At 37.5% G+C, this 20,613-nt stretch overlaps 2 protein-coding genes across 3 annotated transcripts in view; one reads left to right on the top strand and one right to left on the bottom strand.

Moving 5' to 3' along the window:
• ext2 (exostosin glycosyltransferase 2) overlaps positions 1-8,655 on the top strand; it is a 185,665-nt gene extending 177,010 nt beyond the window's left edge. For both annotated transcript variants that reach the window (XM_048545190.2, XM_048545191.2), the window contains 3 exons: positions 2,013-2,141; positions 2,876-2,958; positions 3,718-8,655. In XM_048545190.2, the coding sequence (XP_048401147.1) occupies positions 2,013-2,141; positions 2,876-2,958; positions 3,718-3,856 (351 nt within the window). In that variant the 3' untranslated portion in view covers positions 3,857-8,655. The remainder of the gene's footprint in view (positions 1-2,012; positions 2,142-2,875; positions 2,959-3,717) is intronic.
• alx4a (ALX homeobox 4a) overlaps positions 8,620-20,613 on the bottom strand; it is a 48,254-nt gene continuing 36,260 nt past the window's right edge. Inside the window, exon 4 of the mRNA XM_048545192.2 lies at positions 8,620-12,234. Within this exon, the coding sequence (XP_048401149.2) occupies positions 11,911-12,234 (324 nt within the window). The 3' untranslated portion in view covers positions 8,620-11,910. The remainder of the gene's footprint in view (positions 12,235-20,613) is intronic.

Below are 20,613 nucleotides of genomic sequence, written 5' to 3'. Positions count from 1 at the left end.
AATAAGGTTATAACTGATCTGGATTGTGACTGTAACTCTAATTTGCTGCCTAACCCTGTTAGCCTTGACTCCTTGCACATCAAAAATTTGTCCAACTCGATCTTGAATATATTCCATTACCTAACCTCCACTGCTCACTAGAATTCCACAGACTGAATTCCTGGGAGAAAAAGTTTCTCTTAATCTCAGTCTTAACTGGAAGACACCTTATTTTTATGTTGTACTTTCTAGTTGTAGGTTCTTGCAGATGGGAAAACATCCGCTCAGCATCTGCCCTGTCAAGTTCACTCAGAATCTTGTTATGTTTTAATAAGCAGTAAGCCCAACTGCTCGACTATTTCTCATAAGAAAACGCCATCCCAGCATTAACCTAATAAGTCTTGTTTGAACTTCCAGTGTAAGTTTATCTGCCCTTAAGTAAGGTGACCAAATCTGTTTTCCACTTGATGTCTTTTCTTCAATGCGCTGTACAGTTGTAGCTAACCTTACCTACTTTTATACTCCACGCCTTTGCAGTGCCATGTGCCTTCATAATTACTCACATGGTAACATTTTGTGAAGAGCACATTCAGATTCCTCTCTGCCATTGTGTACTGTAGTCTCTCTCTATTTAAATAATATTCTGTTTTTCCATTCTTCCTGACAAATAGGACAACTTCACATTTTCCTACATTATAACTGAAACATTAACTCTGTTTTCTCTCCACAGATGCTGCCAGACCTGCTAATTTTTTTCAGCAATTTCTGTTTCTGTTTAAATTTTCCAGTATCCATCATTCTGTGTTGTATTATTGCAATTTATTGCTGCTTTGCAATTTACAAGTTGTAATAATAGACTCTACATGACTTCAGAGGACTATTTGGAGGATCTTGGCTTTTGCCTGTGTCCCAAGAGATCCTTCTTTCCTCTCTCACCAAGTCCTTATGATATCATCACAGTAGTGATTCTTATTGCACTCAATCAAGTATTGAGCATTCCAGACCCATTTACAACACAAATCAGAAAACTAAATACACTAATCTTCAGTTTCAAAAATTATTTTTGAAATACCCCAAAACGAAGATTGGAGCAAACATATGGGATTGAGATTGAAGCTGAAGGATCACAAATAATCTTTAAAAACAGTATGTTAGAGTACACGAACTAATTTTGATCATGATTTAAAAATAGACATTCCACCAATATAAGTTATTTCTTTTCAGGAACAGAGAGGATGATTAGCAGTGATAATGAACTTAATAAGCTAGTTTAAAAAAGGCTCATTTAATAAGTTGTAACTTTTTTTTTTCAAAAGTTTTTACGGCAAAATTCAAAGCACAAAGTTGGTCCCAGTCTGTGCAGACTTCAACGTCATAATGTAAAAGCCACTGACTGCAGCTTCTGGATTTCTACATATAGCTGCGCATGTGCAGGCTCCAGAAGTTACCTGTTTTAGATGAGTAGTGATGGTAAACACTTTTACCATCATTGCTGCCAGAAAATCCAAACCACTGATGGCCTTGGTGCAGCTTGTATAGACTGACTTTGTGTCACATGGCAGGTTTTTACTTTAAGTACTTAATTTGTAGGCTGTATTCTTTTGTTCTTAACCCTTTTCCATCTCAAACCCTCCCCCACATCATTTTTTTCATTATTTTTGTGGATTTATTTTCTTTCAGCAGTCCTGTTGCTTTTTGACACCATTTTTCTATTGTCTTTGAGCAACTTTACTTGCATGAATTTTATATTGCTGTATTGGGAGGGCATTGTTACGAGAGCTATATAGAATCAAGACTGGCTATAATGATTTATCACATACAGATAGTAACACATACATAGTTTCAAAAGCTTGATCAAATTCTCAATAGCCATTTATGCAAAGTATAGCTTAATCAACATTTCAAGTTAGAAATTTTAACAATTCCTTTTATTTTGTGTCCAAGAGTCCTGAACATTATTAACTGTAATATTATAATTTACACATTGAAAGATAATTTCTAATAGACTTGTGTAATGCTTTTTATCTTTATAGTATTTTAATTACTTATATACCTACAAGATGCCAGGTGATATTAAAAATTGGGTGGATGCTCATATGAACTGTGAGGATATCGCTATGAACTTCCTAGTAGCTAACATGACCGGAAAAGCTCCTATTAAGGTATGTTTCCTTGACTTACCAGAAGGGTGTGCAGAAAGAGAAATCATACAAAGTTGCTATGTTTGTCTGGCAATCCTTAGTACATTGTAACTAATCAGAATGGATATAATATATATATACATTTTGTGTTTATAAATTAAATGTGAATCAGAATTATAATTAATGCATAAATCATTGATATAATCTGTTTATCATTTTAAAAATTAAAATCTTAATTTTTAATGTTTTTAATATTGTTTTGTAAATTACTGTTGAAGGGGGAAGCCGGCATTGTAAAGTTAGTATTAAAGGTATGGCAGTTTTGGTTTGTGCACAGCCTTTTGGGTGTTATAAATTTTGTCGCCTTTACAGTCTCTAAATATTCATAGAATCTGTCAGTCAACTTAATGAGAAAACAGACATAGGTTAATAAGATCCTTTCAAAGTAGGGGAAGCAACATTTCATCACCTTTTGATTGCACTGGCAACCAGTGCTTGTACAAGGCACCTAGAAGTGTGAAAACAATCATTAAATGAGTTTTAATGGGTTGTCATCACACACTTTCAATGAATGTGAAACCATTCTAGTGATTTTATTGACCTCTTGTGAGTTGAAATATGCCTTACTGAGCCAGATGGAACTTGAGCAAAATGTTCTGAAAGGATGGTGCTCTCACATTACACTGCAGGCGTGCTTGAACATCTAGCTGGATTAAACATGCCATTAATATTGTTGGAATTATTGTGACACGCAGGTGACCCCACGTAAAAAGTTCAAGTGCCCGGAGTGCACAGCAATTGATGGACTGTCACTGGACCAGACGCATATGGTTGAACGGTAAGTGCTCCATTCCTCCCATGTATTTAACAGCTTGTGTCTGCCATTTCAGAAGTGCCCAAGAAAAACATGCATGACTAGTTCCAGATTTACAGCCCACTTGGAAAATGTTAGTCACTGCCTTCTGTGAAAAAGAAAGTTCTATCCAAATTTACACAATTAATGATATTGGAAATGTTTGAACCCTTTTACATTTGTAAGCAATGGTGTCCTAAGTTTCAAAACATTGTGGTAGTTAAGAATAGCAGATATGCATCAAAGTGATTCAAAATGTATTGTGAGTGCAATAGAATTGTAGGGACTGTGTTGGAGACTGAGACTCCAGTTTTATTTTATTTCACCATTAGAAGTACTGGAGAATTGTCCTTGTTGCAGCTTCTATATTCTGTTGTGAGTGCTTTAAAGACATTAACACCATTAGCAATTGAATTTCATCTTACTTTACCACAAGCTTTAATGGAAGATAAAATATGACTTTAAAACCACTCTAAAATAACTTACAAAAACCTGAATGCATTCATTCAATTAAAGACCTGTGAGCATTTGTCTTTTTTGACATCTTTTCAAAACATTAATATTCCCATGCTGTCCTCTTAACTTCTTAAAACATCCCAATGTTATGAATTTAAAAAATGCTTTCAATTTTATGGACTACAGTAATGGTTTTGTGATGATTTCTAGTTTTGCAGATGTTGTTCTGACAGTGTTTTATTAGATATCATTAAGTACATATTTAAAACCATGGGAATATAATTGCAGGTCAGAATGCATCAATAAATTTGCATCTGTATTTGGGATCATGCCACTGAAGGTGGTGGAACATCGAGCCGATCCAGTTTTGTACAAGGATGACTTCCCAGAGAAGTTGAAGAGTTTTCCCAACATTGGCAGTTTATGAAATGCTGGCATTCAAAATTGTGACCCTTTTGAGGACACCATCCTTGTTCTGTAAGATGTTGTTTCTGCATGGACCAATCACTGCGTGATTTGAAACCATTGTCAGCAATTCACAGTTTTCTTCTGCCTCGTTTTTGAAGATTATAACTTTAAGAGATGTAATGCAGAGAACTCTGTGACTTTTTTTTTAGTATAAATGTTACCAAATAGCCCGTCATGACAGAGAATTATTTTCTTTTTCAAACAAAAATGTGTTGTGTGTTATGAAGATTATTGAAGATTACAAACTCAAATACAACTCTTCACAATGACAATATATGGAAAACCTCATCTCTCATTGGATTAACATCAAAAGGATTTGTGACAATTATGTTTCCCAACTTGCCAAAGTTGGACCATGTACTGACTGCTCCATTTGCAGTGTGCCTACCTACAGTCATAAACTGCATGTTTGTTGTCTTTTTGTTTGTCTTAATTGGTTATTCCCTGGTATAGCATTCAGTAATACTTGAAGTGAACTTACCTGCAGATGGAACACAATGAAATATTTTCAATCTAAACTGCAAATATTCAACATTGTAATTGCAATGTTCTGCTAAAAATAATCTCGTGCTCATGTGTCCTCATTAATTATTGCTGATGATGATAATCCCTTACTTTTAATACCTATCTTTTATTTCCTCACGGTAGCAGTACGCACTAATAGTTTTTGAGAGTATTGTTTTATTAGGGATGCTGAGTTAATATATTTTACATGATGTATTTAGCCCATATTAGGTAGGGAACTTAATGATTGCTGTCTTGTTAAAAAGAGTAGTTTATGTTCTCCAGTGGTTCAGTAAGTCACACACTATACAGTGTGCTTGTGAGGTAGACAAACAATGTTGCTGTCAAAATGGAGCTTGAGGATATTGGTGGATGGGGTCAATGAGTGGCGTGCAGAAAGAGTTTTTTAAAGTTGTTAAATTATGGCATGGGTTCAAAAATTCAGGTAAAGCTGCTTCTCCCAGTCAGAGGTCCAAGTTGAAATGCACAGCCATTGAACATTGAGTGAGTAGGGGCCATGATTAATTGTTTTTTGTTTCTTCCCCACTTTTCACCTGCTATTCCCTTCTCACCCCCTTCCATAACCCAAATCAATTCATGAACCAGTGTTTGAGAGTTGCTGGGAGACTGCTTTCATCCATGCAACCATAGTTGGGGATGAATCATTGTTCTGAGATGGGAGGGAAAAAAAGATTAAAAATTAGCCAGCAGAGCCTGATTCTGACTTAGATGCAGAAAAGGCATTCTGATATTTTACAAGATGAAAGTCCTAGGATTCTCAAAGCATGGGCTTTGCACAGCTGGCTGCAAGTCAGAGATAAAAATGTTTGGGATTCACTAGACTAGTTGCCTGGAAAATGTATCGGTAGTATATTTCCTAGGCTGCTGCGGTTAGAACATAAATTAGTTTTGCTTGTAGGATTTAGGAAATCGCATGAAGCCTCTTCTATAGGAAGCCCCTATATGCAATAAAAGCACCTTAACAAAATTTAAGATACTGACAATACTGAATTGTACCACACAGTCAAATGAGGAATTTTATCAAATTCGAAAGATACGTTAGACATCTGTTGTAATTCAATCTTCCTGAGATAATATAGCAACTTTAGATTGGTGAAGGCTTTTGCACATTTTTGAAAACTAATACTTTCTTCCAAAGAGCTGCCTATTGAATAGCACTGTGATTATAATGTTTGTTTTTTTAATTGATGATCATGATAGATATCATTGTTAGAAACCAAGATTGTTCATGATTTATAGAGCCTTTTATACTGTGTAATATTTTCCAGCAGCTGCTTTATTCCATTTTAACCCTGCAAAATCCAACTGTTAATAGGCTAATCCCAGGAGTGTATTCTGTGGTAGTTTCTGAGATGAAGTCCATCACAAGAAGCCAGAAAAGGTGTGAGTTTCATTTGTTTTGCTTCAGAGTTGTCGCATAATATCAGGGTGCATTGTGCTACCATCACTGGACTGGTTGGCACAAAATGCTTCTGAGACAATTAATGAATATAACTCATTGAAAGAAAACAGAAACAATGGCATCGGAATCATGCATTACAGGGATCGAATTGTTGGAATCACACTGGTGCTCAAGTTTTGATGTTTTATATCAGCTCTGTGTATTGCTATTTCTGCATCAGACAACTATTTGTCAGTCGTTTGTGTTTTCATATTTTCCCACCATTAGTGATCAGTAATACAAGTAAATGCATAACTATGTAGTGATGATGTATTGAATGTTGGACAGCAACAATGTAGAAGAAAATGCTGGTCGAGTTTGAAGCAGCTATGATTTGCTATCATGAGTTGTGTACGTTTTTAGTAAACCTTGAGCAATTCTTGATTTTTTCTAACATAAAAAGAACTTAGATTTATACATCTCCCCTACATTGACACCAGAGTACTTTGAAAAGTAATTCTTCTAAGTGTAGTTACTTACGTTGGAAAATAAAACTGCTTTTCTACACAGGAACGTTCCATCTGTTTTTAGGTGGCAGCGGTTGAGAGAGAAATGTTGGCTCAGAGATACAAATATTTACAAAGTTGCTGACACTGTTTACAAGTTCTATGATTACAAAACTAATTGCATTTATGGGAATTTGATCCAGAATTGTAACAAAAATGGACTCCTTGTCAAACCAAATATTAAGAATCTGTTTTTAATGCCCTTTTATTCTGCTGCAACTCTTTGAAATCATGTTATATACTTAGTTGTTCGAACTCCTCTTCTCTAAGTTGAAGAACAGTGGTTATTTGTCAATTAAGTTTTGAAAAAACTGGATTTCATGCTGTGGTTTAAGCACTTTAACTCCCTTATTCTTTTACTATCAGAATGTATATGAGGAGGTGGCTGAATTGCCATAAGATTGAACTGCTTAGTGTAGAAATTCACAACCCCTTATGCATACATTCTATACAGTGCAATTGATTGACTTATAAAGCTTCCCTGATGAGCCAGTGGATCTGGTAAGGCACCAAGGCACCTGAGTCAATTGGTTTCGGTTTTGATTTCTGTTGTGTACTAAACTACCAGTGGCTGACTAAGCCAACTGAATGACTTTGACATTGTTGTTGTTTTGACTGGGGAAAGGAACAATCATCCAGAGTTCTTGTTTCTATCAGCTGATTCCTACTGAAAACTGAATTGATGAATCTTCCCCCACCCAACTGATATGGTGTGCTGACCTTTGTTGTCCATGTTCAGGATTGTCAGCTGGCCATTATAACAAAAGGCTTTTTGCATAACTGCAGTCATCCCATTGGAGTGGGGATGGTACAGCTTTTGTTTTTAACAGGTTGGTCCAATACTCTGATCAAAAATCTCATATTTTGGATTTGAATGGAATCCAAGAATCCTACAAAAACAAGCGTGATGAAAGCATTTTGCAGCAGAATGCATTGAGCGTACTATACAAATATGGCTGTAAAATATTTTTAGACATCACAACTGTTAAACGAAGAAATGTTCTTCATAGTTTGTTTAATCCAAAATTTGCAGTTTTCTCTCAAGTGCTGGCTCACAACTTGGAGCAAATTACTTCTGCCTTCCAACTTCATCGGACATTCCCATTAGTTCTCTCATTCCACTACCCCTTTTCTCCAAGACTTTCCAGTCCTGAGGATTCAAATTGAGGCCATTAACTTGAAATGTTAATTCCATTTCACACTCCATAGATGCTGCCTACCTTTCTGAGGATTTCAGTCATATTCTGTTTTTATTTTGGGACAAAAAGGCATTGGGTTACATTAAAGGATAAAGATAGCTTTGAAATTAGAATTCTCTCCACACAGAATGATTAATAATTGAAATGACTTCTGAATAAGATAGTTTCGATAGGGAATAAGGTAAGCTTTTTGCTGGGTGGCTGGGTGAGATGAAATTGGTCAAATGGTTGTAACTGAACTGTTCTGAAGAAATCGTATTGGACTTGAATCATTAACTCTGTATTGTTCTCTGCACCGATGCTGCCGGACCTGCAGAGTTTCTCCAGTGCTTTCTGTTTTAAGTTCACATTTCTAACATCGGCAGTATTTTGCTTTTATTAGATTTAGTCATTTCAGTTATTTTAAGTGGAAATTGCATGGATATATGAAACAAGTGAACCACATTGAGCCTTAAAATCGTATTTCAGGTTTTGCAAAGCATATGGCTCATCCATTGCCATTGATATTTTCCTGCAATCCTTGCATCAAAGTAGCAAAATCCATCACCTATATACGACCTCTTATCAACTTCTAATTGTATTGTTTGATTTAATGTCATTGTACTTTATTTGCAAATGTTATCTGTCAGTTAATTATTGCATACTGCTGTGTATTTCATAACTGAACAGTACGGTTAAATGGAACTCATTAGATGGCCACTTGCAAGTCATTTATTAAATAAATTCACTTTATATCACACCCAATATGTCCTGTCTTAATCGGACCAACTCATAAATGTACTTACTAAGTGATTACAAATCTGTAAATATTTTTCAGTGTAATCCAACTGAGATGTTATTTTACATTAATGTCACAACTGGCACAGTTTGTGGCTCAACCCCTAATGTGTTGACAGGATATTGACTTCTCTTAATTTGTGAACCATGGAATAACACAAAACGATTTTGTTTTCACTCTTGTGCTCAATGCTGTTAGCAGCATTTTGGACAAATTTGTACAGTATCTTAATTATAAAATCAATAATGCTTGAATTATTAAGATGTACATTGTTGAAATTTTTATTAAAATTTTTAGAATATAGAAGGAATATTAATAGGTACACTGTTGTGTTCAACTTTCTTTGGAATGGTCTGATTTTGTAAGTCACTACACTCAGAGTTACTGATGTACATCTTCTGACACCTGTTGTTAATATAAGTTCTGTAATCCTTTCTGTACTATGTCAGCAGTTCAGAAGGGCAGTGTTGGTATTTTTGTCCACTCCAATTAATGAAAGACTTCAGCGCTATCAAGATCATGTTTCATCACCATTCCTTGAAAAGAAAATAGTTTTTTCTTCAGTAGGAAAAAGACAGATTCTTTATTGAGTTATTGGTTATACCTGTCAAAACAATACATACCATTCTGACCCACTCTGTTACAGTTTCCTAAGAAATTACATCTATGCAAATCATTGTTCCAAGTGCAATAACTTACTCATAAAACAGTACAACAGAGGCAAATAATGAGTCTGTTAGATTCTCACAGTAATGATGAACACTACTTTGGATGCAGTAACTTTTTTTATTGAATGTAATCTAATTGCACCCTTTCCTACAATTATATTTAAAACAAGGCAATTAAAGCTAAAGGAGTAAAATATTTTACAACAAATTATAACAGTAATATTCTCGAGATTTCTTCTCGGCAAAAGTACACAACACACCCAAACAGATATATTACTCTGAACTTCAACCTTCTACTTCAGTAGTATAAGTAATAGCAATGGGCGTGATTGTTGCAAAAGATAATGACATTTAAAACGGTATAACATCTCACTTTTGGTATAGTTAGCAATAACACAATTTTTTTTTATTTGTAAGACATTTTCTTAACTTGTCTTTTTTTAAATTGTGTAAACTTTGCAAGGTCTTAAACTACTGTTGCTACTATAGGTCAGTGCCCAGGACTAGACACAGGTTTTGATGTTGAAGGTCAAGTAAATATTTTGTTAAAAGATTAATTACTTAAAAATTGATTTGAACTTGATATCCAGTTTACTTTAATAAAAATATTCTACTGAAAGAAAATGTCCTTATAGATCCGTTGTGGCAGTAGGGCAAAGGAGCCAATTAGTCTCTAAGCCACAACCGATATGGGGCTTTTACAAAACCCTGTAGCCAATATAATTGAAAACAAAGTAATTTGGCAAAAACAAAACAAAACTTAGTTATAATTTGTATACAGAAACCTTAAGAAAAACTTGATTACAAAATTAGAATAAATCGATACATTTACTAAAATTGAAAGATGTTGCCATGGTTTTCAGTATCTAATTGGAATTGAAGTAATTACTCGGAATACCAAAATGGCCCCCTCATATATATACAGAAGCAAGGTATGATGACACCTGGTTATAAATGGGAACAGGAAGCATCTGTGCATGCAATGTAGACATCACTACATTTCACCTGCACATGGGTTTTGACACCCTCCATTGTTATTGCAGGAGGCATCTGGAGACACGGAGACCGGAAAGCTGAGGCAAGGTGGAGACTACTGTCTCCGACAGAATAGCTGTCCGCCACCTCACTGCCTGACCATTACGTACCACCGTGGAGGGTAGTGTACAAGTGTTGTGCTGGAAATGGACATTCACTTGTTTATCGAATCCACAGTCATTGAGTTTTGTCTGGGCAGAAGGAGCGGCTGGACCAGGCTGCTCCAGAAATGCGTCATGTCAGTTACAAACCTCAAGAAAATAACTTTTAACAAAAAACACATGAAGTTTGCAGTGATGTGGTACTGTAAGTCTATGTTTCTTCTGTTGTGAAGTTACGTAGCGTATTTGTGGATTGGGAGGCAGGGCATTAGAATTTGGTGTTGATAAAATATTGGTGTTTGTAAAATGCTGGGGGGGCGGAGGGGAAGCATGGCATGGTCTTCTTAAAAGATTGTGCTTCTTCTATGCTTGTGAGCAGCTTGAAAATTTTTAAGTACGGAGAGGACCCAAATTGAAACATTTGTATCAAAAGGCCATTGCATTAGCAGGCCAAGCAGCATTTCTACCAAGACAACAGCATTTTGAATTTAGCCAATCAATTTGAACCAGGTGCTTAGATACCAAAAACCTATCAAATTTGAATCTGATGGTTTTGACAACTTAGGACCAATCCAATTGTGAGAAATGGATTGATAATTAGGGGTATTAAAGAAGGCGGAAGTTGGAAAATTGGCAGAGCTAACTGCTATCTGCTGGAGATAACAGCTCTCGGCTCTTAGAGAAAGCACCATCTATTCTTAACAGTACCACAGCACATCTAGCTAAGATTCCTGACAGAAGAGTAGACGGAGAAAGCACAGAACATTCCAGAAGATGTAACATGCTGTAATTTCAAGAGACTTAAATTCCATTTTGCTATGTAAGTGTGAATTGTATTTATAGGAAGAGCATACTATTAGAATCTTGCATTATTCAGAAATAGTGAGTAGTTAGAATAGATTTGTTTGGTTCGTTAATAGTTTAGTTAATTTGTCCAATGTTAGCATTAGTTAAATAAATTGTTACTTGTTGATTGTAACGTGAGTATCAAGGATTTATTTGATTGAACCATTAGAAGTGACTGAAAGGCAGGTTACACCCCTTTTCACACCTTTTAACAGATTATACGGCGAGGTGCTCTTCTTTCGTTGTTTAGGTTTTCGTTCTCAGAGGGGGTGTCAATTTCTGCTTTATAAAACTTCCCATGTGCAGGCACTGTGCCACCTAATGGTGGCATTCACAATAAATGCAGTCAATTGAAATAATTCAAAACTATATGCCATAGGATTTATGTTTTTGCATCCTAACAGGTATTGGAGCCCAGATGTGTTTAACTTTTCTTATGATTTCATCAGAACAGTCTCGTTAATCTATTTGGCTGGTGAGCTATTTGAATTAATTTACAAGCTGTTCTATACAATAAGCTTTTTTTTAATCTTCAAATTTTATGGTCAGTGATGACTGCAACCATACACCAATATTACACAGAACTCTGCAATTTCTTATGAACCTTGATGGATTCTAACTACGTATCTGGTTTTAAGTTGCCATTTTACTGTCGACTTTTACAAGCTTGCCTGAAATCTAAGGATATCAACTTCAAATGAAACTTTGGATTTTGAGTATTTTTCAATGTGGCTCTTGTACAGTGAGGGGTACAGTGTAAATATTTTGAAGATGGTGTAAACCTCATTTCTAATCCTACCAACCTATAATAGAAAAAGTGCTGCTTATAAATCTCCATGTTGCGTTATGTCCTTAGTCCAGCATTGTGTAATATTGTACTATTTTCAGTGTTTGAATATGTACTGTTATATCGGTCATGTGGCCCAAGATATGGCAGCGCTGTGCTCTTTGGCTTTCATTCTTAAGGCTGCAATGCTGGACGATTTTCGATCTGGTTCGTTACTGATGTCAAATGCGTTGATGGCAGCTCCGAGCCCAGTGGTGCCAAAGAGACCACCCATATGTGTCTGTCCCACATGGCTGCCAGGGGCAGAAACACCCAGGAAGTCAGACACCCCACCTGGAGCATGTGCATGTGCATGTGGGGACATGCAGGATGTTACCGTTTCACAGGGCACAACACAAGCTGGCACAGGAGAGGAGGCACCATTATTACCAATCCAAGATGGGTTTTGTATCTGGAAGAAAAATGAATGTATTAAATTTTAATCAACATGTTTAATATTCTCATGCCTCTCGTTAGTTTTCCAAGTGCTTTATTTTCATACACTTTAATCACTTTTCAAAACTAATTGTTCAGTCTACTGTTAGTTTGGATCACAGTCAATTTCCAATATTTCCACTGCAAAGTATTCCACTTATTATAAAAGTTTGTGGACACTATGCAAGTGTAAACGTCTAACAGTATTGAAAAACAAATATTGTGTACATTTTATATAATTACATTCAGATAAGGACACAATGTACCCTGAGTGAGAGACACTCTTATCGATCATTAGGAACAGCTCATTAACACTACTTTGAGCTGGTCAAGCCTTGGAGGACCTAGCGAATGGACTGAGCCTGTGACAGAAGTTGCAAAACCAAATAAAGTGAAAACTACAGTCTTATTCTCAGCAAGTTAACCATTGCAGATGCATTAGTCTTAGGATATTGGTGAAAATGACCTCCACACATTTGTGATAAGTCCATCATGTTGTGTAGTATTATCACAGTGCCAACTGGGAGTAATTCAGCAGCGATAAAGTAACACAAAGGTGAGTGTCCATTGGCCATCAACAATAGCAGAATTATATTCCACCACACTGTAAACGCATGGCCCCACGTATGTTTTTTGTTCACCATTACCAAAGTTCTAGGGTACATGCCAAGCATCTGAAAATAAAGTGACAATATGATGCATTTGCAAATCTGAACTATATGTATGCTGCTTCTTCCCGTTTACTCTTTCATGAGACAGGGGAGGCGGTGAGGCCAGCATTTATTGCCCATCCTTAACTGCCCTTGAATTGATCAGAAAGGGCTGTTTGGTCAACTTCATTGCTGCAGTCTGAAATTGCATATATTCCAGATCTGGTTCTTCATCACTTGGTCAAACTCCTGGAACTGCTATACTGGTAAGGTTCTGTGGGGATATCTTCACAATGTGTAATGCAGAGGTTGAAAAAGGTAGTTGAGCACCAGTTTCTCAACAGATTATTATTAATGGATCCACAAGATCTGGCCTTGCCAACAACGTCCATATCCCCTTGAACAAGAAGGGACTTGCAGTGGAAAGGAGATCCAGTTAGTGTGGTCCAGTTTATTTTTATTTGTTCATGGGATGTGAGCATCACTTGCTATGCCAGCGTTTATTGCCCAGAGGGCAGTTAAGACTCAATCACATTGTGGTCAGGAGTCACATGTAGGCCAGATCAGACAAGGACAGCAGTTTCCTTCCTCAGTGGACATTAGTGAACCAGGTAGATTTTTCCAACTACTGACAATGGTTTCATGGTCAAGATTAAACTCTTAATTTAAAAAATGCAGGTTCAGTATAATGTAAGTAGTTAGGCACCAAACTTAAGAAGCAGAACCACAAAAAGGTGATAAACTCTGAATCACGTGAAAATTGGCATAGCTCAAATCAGATTAGAAATGGAGGTGTGGTACAAAAACTCATAAGAGAGAAATGTGTTCTGGTTTGTACGGCACTGGCACCATTCTGGGGAAAGTAGGATCTGTATCATTGGGATGTTCTCCATCTGAATTGTACAAGGGCCAGTATACTGGTGAACAATTTCTGATTTTGCTTCAGAACTCCAGTATCTGCATGACAGTACTACCACAACAAGAAGGATGACCCAAGTTCAGCATATAGGAATGAGAGCAATAATTGCAGATGCTGGAGTCCGAGATAACAGTGTTGGAGCTGGAGGTACACAGCAGGCCAGGCAGCATCAGAGGACCGGGCAAGTTGATGTTTTGGGTCAGGACTCTTCTCCAGAAATGGGTGTGGGGGGCAGTGGGGTGGGGGAGAGGGGAGAAAGCTGGGAAATAAATAGAGGGGTAGGGCTAGGGGAGGTCAGTGGGATGGTGATAGGTGAATGCAGGTACAGAGTGGTGGGGATTGGTCTGTGGGATGAGAGGGAGGGTTGAACATTGGATGAGGCCAGGGATGGGGAGATTTTAAAACTGGTGAATTCCATGTTTAAGACATCGGGCTGTAGTCTCCCAAGGTGGAATATGAGGTGCTGCCTCTCTACTTTGCAGGTGGTCTCACTGTGACACTGGAGGAGACCCAGGATGGACATGTCACCTCAGGGAGTTGGAGGAAGAGTTAAAATGGTTGGTGACTGGAAGGTGTTGTTTGTCACACACAATGCAGATTGTCTACGAAACAGTCTCTGAGTCTATACTTGCTCTCACCGATGTACAGAAGGCCACAACAAGAGCAATGGATACAGTAGACCAAGTTGTCGTTTGTAGAAGTGAACTCCTGTCTGATATGAAAGGTTTGTTTTGGACCTTGAATGGAGGTGAGGGGTGGTGTCCATTTTAACTCCTCCTCCCACTGCCTGGGTGACACGTCCATCGTGGGTCTCCTCCAGTGGTCACAATGACACCACCCGCAAACTGGAGGAGCAACACCTCATATTCTGCTTCGGGAGCCTACAGCCGAATGCCCTAAACATGGAATTCACCAGTTTTAAAATCTCCCCACGCCCGACCTCATCCTATGTCCAACCCTCCCTCTCATCCCTGCCTCCTTGACCTGACACAACCTTTCAATCTTCCCTCCCACTATCCGTTCCACCCATCCCACTAACCAATCCCCACCACTCCTGCATTTAGCTATCACCATCCTGCCTACATTCACAGCCCCACTGCCCCTCTATTTATTTTCAAGCTCCCTTTCCCCTCCCCATTTCTGAAGAAAGGTCCCAACCTGAAACGTCAGCGTTCCTGCTCCTCTGAAAATGCTGGCCTGCTGTGTTCTTCCAGCTCCACACTGTGTTATCATCAGCATATAGACATGATTTGTACAGAGATGAGAAATGATAAAAGCAACTGTGAGTGTATATAGACTTCTGTCCCTAACCACATAATAATGTGAAGCATAAGCATAATTGTGGGAAATTTTAATCTCCTTCTAACTTGGAAAAATCAGATGGTGAGTTTGTAGAATGGGATTTTTTCTTAGAATAACAAATTTTGGAGCCAAACAGAGAGCAGGCTATATCAGACCTGGTATTGTGCAATGAGACAGGATTAAGTAATAAACTCAAAGTGAAGGTGGGCTTTTAGGTAGGAGCAATGATAATATGATTTAATTTTACATTCCATTTGAAAGGAGTGGGTCTGAAATTACTTTTTGAGCTTCAATAATGGCAATTATGGATGTATAAAAGAAGAGCTAGTTCAAGTGACCTAACAAGTTAGGTGAAGGATTTAATCAATAGAGATTAATTAGGATGGCATGGTGGCTCAGTTGTTAGCACTGCAGCCTCACAGCGCCAATGACCCGGGTTCAATTCCAGCCTCGGGCAACTATCTGTGCAGAGTTTGCACATTCTCCCCGTGTCTGCATGGGTTTCCTCAGGGTGCTCTGGTTTCCTCCCACAGCCCAAAGATGTGCTGGCTAGGTGGATCGGCCATGCTATATTGCCCATAGTGTTCAGAGGTGTGTGCATTATAGGTGGATGGGTCTGGGTGGGATGCTCCAAGGGGCGGTGTGGACTTGTTGGGCCAAAGGGCCTGTTTCCACACTGCAGGGAATCTAATCTAATCAGATCCAGTGGTTGGCATTTAAGGCGATACTTTGAAAAAAGTCAGAGAGTACGTACATTCTAACGAGAAAGAAAAAGGACAGACCCGTTTTCCATGTTTAAATAGAAATGTTAACAGAGGCATCAAATTTAATTTAAAAGCATATAATTGTGCTGGTCAGAAGATTGGACAGAAAGAATTGCTAAGAACTTTAAAAGGAGGGAAAAATTACAGTACAAGAAAAGTTTGCCTAGAAATATAAAAGTAAGTAGTAAGATTTTTACTAAACATCATATAGAAAAGTTGACAAAGTGAGTATTGTTCCAAACGAAAGTGAATTTGGAAAGTTGATAGTGAAATATAAAGACATGGCAGATGAATTAACGAGTACTCTCCAGCAGTATTCACTGTAGAGGTGACAATGAACATCCCAGAGGCAACGATAAATCAGGAAATTGAAGGGGTAAGTAACTCAGAAAAATTACAATCAAGTGAAGCTGACAAATACCCGGATGCTGACAGGGGCATCCTGGAATCATAAGAGAAGTATTTGGTGGAATTGCTAATGCATTGGTTTTGTTTCTCCAAAACTAATTAGACTCGTGAGCAGTCCTATTAGATTAGCAGATAGTGAATGTAACTCCTTTATTCAAAAATGATTGGAGACAGAAAGGACACTATAGCTATCATAAGAAATTATATTAGAGAAATTCTAGCAGGAAGCTTAAAATTCAAGGTAATTTGTTAAAGTTAAAATTATGTTGACATAGTGAAATCATATTTAACCAGTATGTTCAAATTCTTTGAGGAAGTAACATGTGCTCTTGGGAAAGGGGAACTGGTTGATATAGAGTACTTTATTTCCGGAAAGTGTTAGATAAAGTTCCACATCAAAAGATTATTGTGGAAAATAAGAGTTCACCATGAAGGAGGTAGTACGTTGGCATTAATGGAAGATTGGCCAGCCAACAAGAAGCAGAGGACGTGTATCTGGGTATTTTTTCTGGTTAGCAAGATGAAACAAATGATGTGCCAAAGGGATCATTGCTGGGACTGTTTACAATTTATATCAATGATTTGGATGAACGCACAAAGTATAGTTGCCAAACTTGCAAGATGACACAGGTATGAAAGTAAATTTTGAAGAGGATGGAAGAGCCTAAAGAGGGGCATGATAAGTTAAGTGGATGGGCAAAGATCTGACAACTGAACTATAATGTGAAATTTTCCATTTTGGCAGAAAGAATACAAAAAAGTAAACAATGATAAATTGCAGAGCAGCGTTATTCAGAGGTACATGGATGACTTAGCACATGAATTATAAAAGACTAGGATGCAGGCACAGCAAGTGATTAGGAAAACAAATGGAATGTAATAATTTATTGTGAGTGGAATTGAATGTGAAAGTAAGGAGGCTATGCTTCAGTTATTTGAGGTACAGAAGAGACCACATTTTAAGTACTCTGTAGAGTACTAGTCACCTTATTTGAAGAAGATTGTTCGATGATTATTTGGATAGTGTGCACGGCTATGAGGCAAAGGCAGAAGATTGGGATTTGGTGACAGAATAAGTATAGGCATAATGCTTGGAATGACCTCCTCCTGCAATGGAACAATTCTGTGATTCAGAAAAGAAGTGGAAACAGTTCAGACATCTGGAATGGGTATGTTACCTTATGAGGAAAGGTTGAGCAAGTTGGGCCTATATGCACTGGAGTTTAGAAGTGAGAGGTGAATTGATTGAACCAGATGATCTTCGGAGGCTTGACTGAAAAGACGTAGAGTGGATATTTCCTCTTATGGGAGAATCTACAACTGTGTGTCAATATTTAAAAATCAGGGGTTGCCAATTTAATACAGACAAGGTTAAAAAAAAATTTGCTCCGGAGTGAAACTATGGGACTGCCTTCCTGAAAAGGCATTGAAAGCACATTTTAAAGGCAGAAATGGATAGATTCTTGCTAAGCAAGGGTTGAAATATTACTGGGGGGAAAATGTGGAATGTGGATTTAAATTACCAATAAAATCAGCCATGATCTTATTAAATAGTGGAGGAAGTTTTGAGGAGTCGAACGACCTATTCCAGCACTCGCTTATATGCATAAGCAACTGATCAGGCATATTGTATTGGAAATGTTTTTATTTCATGTTTTGAAAATTATTCTTAGAATCCATACAGTGTGAAGGCAGGCCATTTGCCCACTGAGTTCATTCCAACCCTTGGAAGAGCATCCTACCCAGACCATCACCTGCCCTATCCCTAAAGCTTTACATTTTCCATGGGAAATTAGCACAGCCAATCCAACTAACCTGCACATCTTTGGACTATGGGAGGAAACTGGGGCACCCTTTATGAAGACATATAGCTTAAGGTATTAATTTAGTGACTCTATGTGAATTTTGTTTTCTGTAAAGTACTTGACATTTCTTTTAAGAGGCAGGTTGGTTAATCAGGAGTTTCATACTTGATCATGATGTCAAGGCTTCAGAAATAGGTAAACAATCAGCATTAGCGAATTGACTAGTCGTCTGTTCATCTCTTATAACTGTGGACAGAAATATAGGGCTGGCTAAGTCCTTCCACTCTGACCTTGTAATGCTCCTTCATTTAAACTGTAAAGATGAACCACAAGTACAATTTATTTTTTAAATGACATTTTGTCTGAATTTGTTCTATGCATACAAGACTCCCAAACTCAGCTGAATATAAAAGGTTTAATCTGTAAAGTCTGGACTGGTTTTGAGAAATGGGGCTAAAATGAGAAAGAAGTTTTTCCAAAGCACTGCATCTTGTAACTTTAACAAAATGGAACCAGTTTATGCAATATGGATGCAGAACAGGAAGTGGTCTTGGTGGTATATCACCAGACAAAAAAAAGCAATATTTTGGGAATGTGGAAGAGGAGGTTCTTACAGGCTTCTGAAAGCCCTGAAAAGGTTTACATTGGAACAAGAGTAGGCCACTTTAGCTTTGATGACTGTTAGTGCTATTCAATCAGATCATAACTGAACTCTATGACAACCTTCGTTCCCTGATTTTAAATAATCTTGTTCATAGCTAATTAAAATGTACTAATTTGCCATCATGTTGAATGTTTCACTTGAGCTTTTGTCAACATTTATACTAGAATTCACATTAGTTTCAAACTGAAATTGTTGAGCCTCTTTTGGAAATCAATTGGGAAACTAGAAAATGTGAAGCCATAAAATTGATCAACAACAGTACAAATGAGTTATAATTTCCCTGGTAACTAGAACATTCTAACTATATTCTTTTGGCTATTCTTGTGCTAATCACTTTTCCGACTAATTTGTGTTGTCAGACCTACTGTTTGATGTATCTTATTCTGACAACACTGAGTCATTTGTTTAATGTTACAGCTTGCTGCAACACATTTCCTTTGTCAGAGCATTAAGAGTGGAAGAAGCAGCAAAGGTTTACAACTAAAAACGTTCCCGAGCCTGTAGATTCCATTTGTAAACATACCCTTGAATAGTGTAATGAGCAAGACAGGAAGTAGTCCATCCCACCTGTTCTGTCAGCAACTCTTACCCATCGCTATGCACATTCAAACTATGCCTCTACTTTTCACGTGTTCCTTTTTTTTAAATCATTAATTTACTTCTAACGGACGCAGCCTTTGCCTCGTTGGGCAATTATGATCAGTCTTTTCAAGATTACTTAGCTCCATGTGCCCCTGTTTTTCTTTTATTTTCAGATGCTGGTTGTCCAGAAAGTCTGAATTTATCTGATTTGGGGTATGAAGGGGGAACTTCAGAAGTCAATAGAATTATTATAACACATACAAAAATATTAAATGAAGATATGTCGACCAGCATAGCTCAGGGTTATTAATCTAGCATTTCTCTGAAAAAAAAATGGGGCCTTTGCAGGGGAGTAAAGTGCAGCCAGACAACCACGAAGGAATGCAATTTGTTTGAAGGCTTTTTTTTTGCATTCCTCGCCATTCCCTCTGCATTTGCCTTTTGTTCCTAATGTAAAATTAATTTCTTTCAGGTCAGATTTTAAGTATGCAATGCAATGGAGGGAGTGACAGTTCAACAGCAGCATTTACTTGGATGCTAGTTTACTTAGATGTAGTTTCCTTTGATACATTGGTGGCTAACTGCGGATAGTCTTGAAACCGCAGATGCTGAACAGCAGAGAAAAGCAGATGGGGCTAGCCATGCAACAGTGACCGACAACAAACTGTCAGATTTCTTTATCAAATGTTATGCACCTACGAAATAAAACGTCTCACAATAAGTTTGATTTTAGTCATGAGATTGAGTGTTGAGAAAACAAATTGAATTGGTCAACTGTTGCTTATTTGTTTTAAACATTTATGAGATGGTGGGATGAGCGATTAGAGGAGCTCTGAAATAAACCAGCGACTTGTGATCGAATGAACTAAGGCATGCGTTTTCGTTTAAAGCGTTAGGTCGTACATCATTGTAAATTCGACAAGCCGTCGACTAGTTTTTATATTCTCCAGCAATAAATTGTTTTACCCATAAACTACTTTACCCATATTTCTGGAAAAGTAAACATCGTTCATGAGGTAATAGTGTTCATCATCAGTCTCAATTTAGCTCATTTCTATTACCCCTATTTCTTTCAATCTCCGCACTGAATTAACATACATACCATCAAGGTTATTAGCAGGTATTTATTGAACTCCAATTACTTTAACCACGCTTAAACTGAAAACGTAGACGGCTTTTCTCGCTTTTGATTCTTTCGGTTTATAGCTGAAGAATTTGCTAATCTCGATCTTCAGGCATCTCAGTGGGATTTGCTATTTAGA

Source organism: Stegostoma tigrinum, chromosome 17 (genome assembly GCF_030684315.1).
Source record: "Stegostoma tigrinum isolate sSteTig4 chromosome 17, sSteTig4.hap1, whole genome shotgun sequence".
Classification (NCBI taxonomy): Eukaryota; Metazoa; Chordata; class Chondrichthyes; order Orectolobiformes; family Stegostomatidae; genus Stegostoma; species Stegostoma tigrinum.
The sequence above is the reverse complement of the archived record's forward strand: the minus strand, read 5'-3'. Positions and strand labels throughout refer to the sequence as shown.